This window comes from Psammomys obesus, unplaced genomic scaffold, assembly GCF_907164565.1.
Source record: "Psammomys obesus unplaced genomic scaffold, mPsaObe1.curated_primary_1811, whole genome shotgun sequence".
NCBI classification, from domain to species: Eukaryota; Metazoa; Chordata; class Mammalia; order Rodentia; family Muridae; genus Psammomys; species Psammomys obesus.
In genome coordinates this window covers 25507231-25510692 of record NW_026593286.1, presented here as the reverse complement: position 1 = coordinate 25510692, position 3462 = coordinate 25507231, and the positions used below count along the sequence as shown (strand labels likewise).

The 3462-nt window shown below is 42.4% G+C and overlaps 1 protein-coding gene across 1 annotated transcript in view; it reads left to right on the top strand.

Moving 5' to 3' along the window:
- The window catches only part of Pth2r (parathyroid hormone 2 receptor), an 80526-nt gene extending 78788 nt beyond the window's left edge, over nucleotides 1-1738 (top strand). The window contains exon 13 of the mRNA XM_055616793.1: nucleotides 651-1738. Coding sequence (XP_055472768.1) covers nucleotides 651-1028 — 378 coding nt within the window. The 3' untranslated portion in view covers nucleotides 1029-1738. The remainder of the gene's footprint in view (nucleotides 1-650) is intronic.
- Nucleotides 1739-3462: the final 1724 nt, after the last annotated feature.

Below are 3462 nucleotides of genomic sequence, written 5' to 3'. Positions count from 1 at the left end.
AGAGAGAGAGAGAGAGAGAGAGAGAGAGAGAGAGAGAGAGAGAGAGAGTGTTCTGAGTGTCTGAGTGTCAGGACAATTTGTGGGTCCTCTGTGGTAAATTTTTGAAGAAAGGAGGTGGTGGATTTTATCAGGAATGATGGCTAGAACGAACAGCGGGATCTCCCCGAAGCTTAAAGCTTTCTCAGACAGATGCTTTTAGAAGGGCTGAGGTTATCCCCGTGGTACCCGTGTGCAGGAGGGCTGAGGTTATCCTAGGGTGTTGCAGGCAGCTGGCTGAAGTTTCGGCCTCTTCAGTCCAGGGTTTATATAGACAGGTCACATGTAGAGTCCTGCGCTGCCCACTGCCACCGCTCATCTATTTCTCCTCAAACCCGGAATTCTTTTCTTCCTTTCGATAAGATAAAGCAGTTATTTGATCAGTGGCACTTCAGTTCTCATTTACGTACCAAAAGTAACATTGATTGGAAAGTTCTTTTTGAGGTGTACAAAAGGCACAGATCTGTAGGGTCCCTAGCACACAGAGGGACCTCAGCCAATGGCCATTTTTTTATTATTATTCTTATCAACGAGACCTAAGCAAAGCTCTCCATAACACGGTTATAGGCCTCCTTCGTGGTTTCTGACAACGATGCTTGTTTCTTGCGCTGAAGGTGCAGGCTGAGGTGAAGAAGACGTGGACCCGCTGGAATCTGTCCGTCGACTGGAAACGGACGCCACCTTGTGGTGGTCACAGGTACGGCGGCTCGGTGCTCACCACCGTCACTCACAGCACCAGCAGCCAGTCCCAGACGGGGGCAACCACGCGCCTGGTGCTCATCTCTGGCAAGCCCACCAAGAACGCCAGCAGGCAGATCGACAGCCACGTGACGCTGCCTGGCTACGTCTGGAGTAGTTCTGAGCAGGACTGCCAGCCACACTCAGAAGGTCACGAGAGGCAGGGAGATGATGTTCCAGCGGGGGAGTCTTCCAGACCAGTGGCGTTGACCCTGGACACCGAAGGATGCAAGGGAGAAACCGGGTGTATCTAAATCCCCATTTGGCGGATCTGGTTGTAGGGACCGAGGATGGAAGATTGGGATTCTGGAATAAAGCGCTGCTTAAACGTTTTCGGTTTCTACCAGTTGGTTCCTATAAATATTAACGCACAAAAGGGTATCACTGGGATAGTCTATTAACTTGTGTTGGCGCTATCCCCTCAAATCAATACTTTCTCTGTGGTTATTATTTTGCTTCTTTTGGATAGAAAAGGTTGCAAGCACTTGGTTCTCATAAATATCACGCCGAATATGATAAAGCTCGTTTAGTTTGCTTTGGTTTTCTTTTTAAGAAACCACTAATCTTTCTCTTTCTCATCTTAATGATCTTCCGCTATCACATCCATTTTGTCTATGTTCTGGAGCAATCGAAGAATGTACATTGAAAGACTCAAAATCTAAATCCAACTGAACTAGGAAATCAATCTACTGGGCATTAATTAAGTGATGTATTCCTGGCAGTTATGATTGATTCTAGGAGCAAAGAAAACCGCTCTATTCTTCCTTTGAATCTCTCTTGTGTGATGAGCCAAAATGTGCTTTTTGCTCTTCTTTGTATACCATGACAAGTTAGAGGTTTTTTGTCAGTGACCTTGTGTTTGAGAGCTGATCCTTGATCCTGTGTGGCCTCATCTACATTGTTGCTAACCCACTGCATCTTTGTCTCTTTCTCTGTCCTCTTGTTTGCTATGTTACAGATGGTTTGTGGGTTAAATTAAAAGTTTGTTTTAAAGATACATGTCTGGTCACTTAGAAAGTTTCCTTTCATCACTGCACAGTGTTCTTGAGAAGCAACCAAATGTTCTCTTCACAAGTCTGCAGCTCTGTGCACATAGCTTCCACGCTTTGCCAGATCTGAAGTTTGAATGATGAGAACATTTCTTAAGTGCACACCACTGAGCAGGCATTCTGCTGGGGTTTTACAAGGACTGGCTCGCTGCAAATTCTGGAGTAGGTTTTTGTTTTGTTTTGTTTTTAACCATTGTCACTGTTTTTACAATGACTCACAAGGTGATTCAGCCTACCCAAAGTCATTGAGTAAGTGTGGTTTCATTTGCCGTCTACTGACTTCAAGACTCAGGCACTCACAAGTGTTATCACACACACACACACACACACACACACACACACACACACAAATATGTGTAAGCACACACACCATTAACCAATGAAATAATTTAATGACTCCTGGGTAAAGAATTGCTTCAAGACCTTGTATTGCAATGTATTGTAGTGTCTGACTGTCATGAAGTTTCCACTCATGTAAAAGGCAAATCTATATAAAAGGCATCAGAACAGTGTATTTTGAGCTAAAACAACACAGTTGAAGCTGCTGTTTCCCGTTCTACTGAATGGCTTCAACAGTGCAATGACTTAGGTACTCCGATACTTACGCACTTCTTGCCCTTTTTTCCTTTTCTGGCTCATCCAATGGAGTCATTTCCTTTGCATCCAGCTTTTGAAGATGCCACTGGGCTTATTTAGCCCACCCTACTCAGTTCTTCATTGTTGCCTCCCGGAGCTGCCTGCCTGTAAGGAGAGAACCTTCATGGGCTGAGGTTAAGTCAGAGATTAAGTTCAGTTCTGTGGCTAATTTTATGCAGACTTTCACATCTTAGCTTTTTTAATAATTCAGTTGATCTATGTTGAAAATGAAGAAACTTTTATAATTCAGTTAGTTCACTGAAAAATATAAGGACTACTATCAGTCTACTTAAAAGAGAAGTTATGATTGATAAGGAAAAACACACATTAAAAGTACTCTGTGATACAAATATTCTATAAAAATGCTTGGTTAATACCATTATTATCAATATTTAAGATACATTTAAAAAAAATTTGCCTTCTTATCAATGACCTTAGTGGCTACTGTAATACAATAAGGGAGTTTTGACATAGAAATATTTAGAGAACATGTAAAATAATGACTTCTTGCCTGCTCCAAATCCTGAGGCTGGACCACCACTCCTTTATATAACAAGTAGGAGCACAGGAAAGCCCATCTTTATACTTCAGATCCCCATCACATGATGCAAGGCATCACTTTCTAAATCGTCACTGTAAAGCGCGGCATGTGCACACACCAGATGCTTGTCAATTTGGAAATACAAGAAGTTCCAGATGCAAGAGGTTCAAATGGTAGGTCACGGGGCTGTGGGAGGGCACGTGTGGCTACTGAAATGAATACTGATACTATATATTTCTTGCACTCAAATAAAAGCTTGACCCCAGAGATCCTTACTGCCCAAGGTAAACATGGATGGTTTAGACCACATAACTATTTATTGAACCTGTGACTAAAACACAAAGTATATTCATTTTACAGCATGCAATGTTGTAAACATATCCAAATACCCAACAACTTTGGTTTTGAATCTCAGGAAAAAGAGTAATAATACATGTGAGTTTCTGTATATTGCTTGCACTC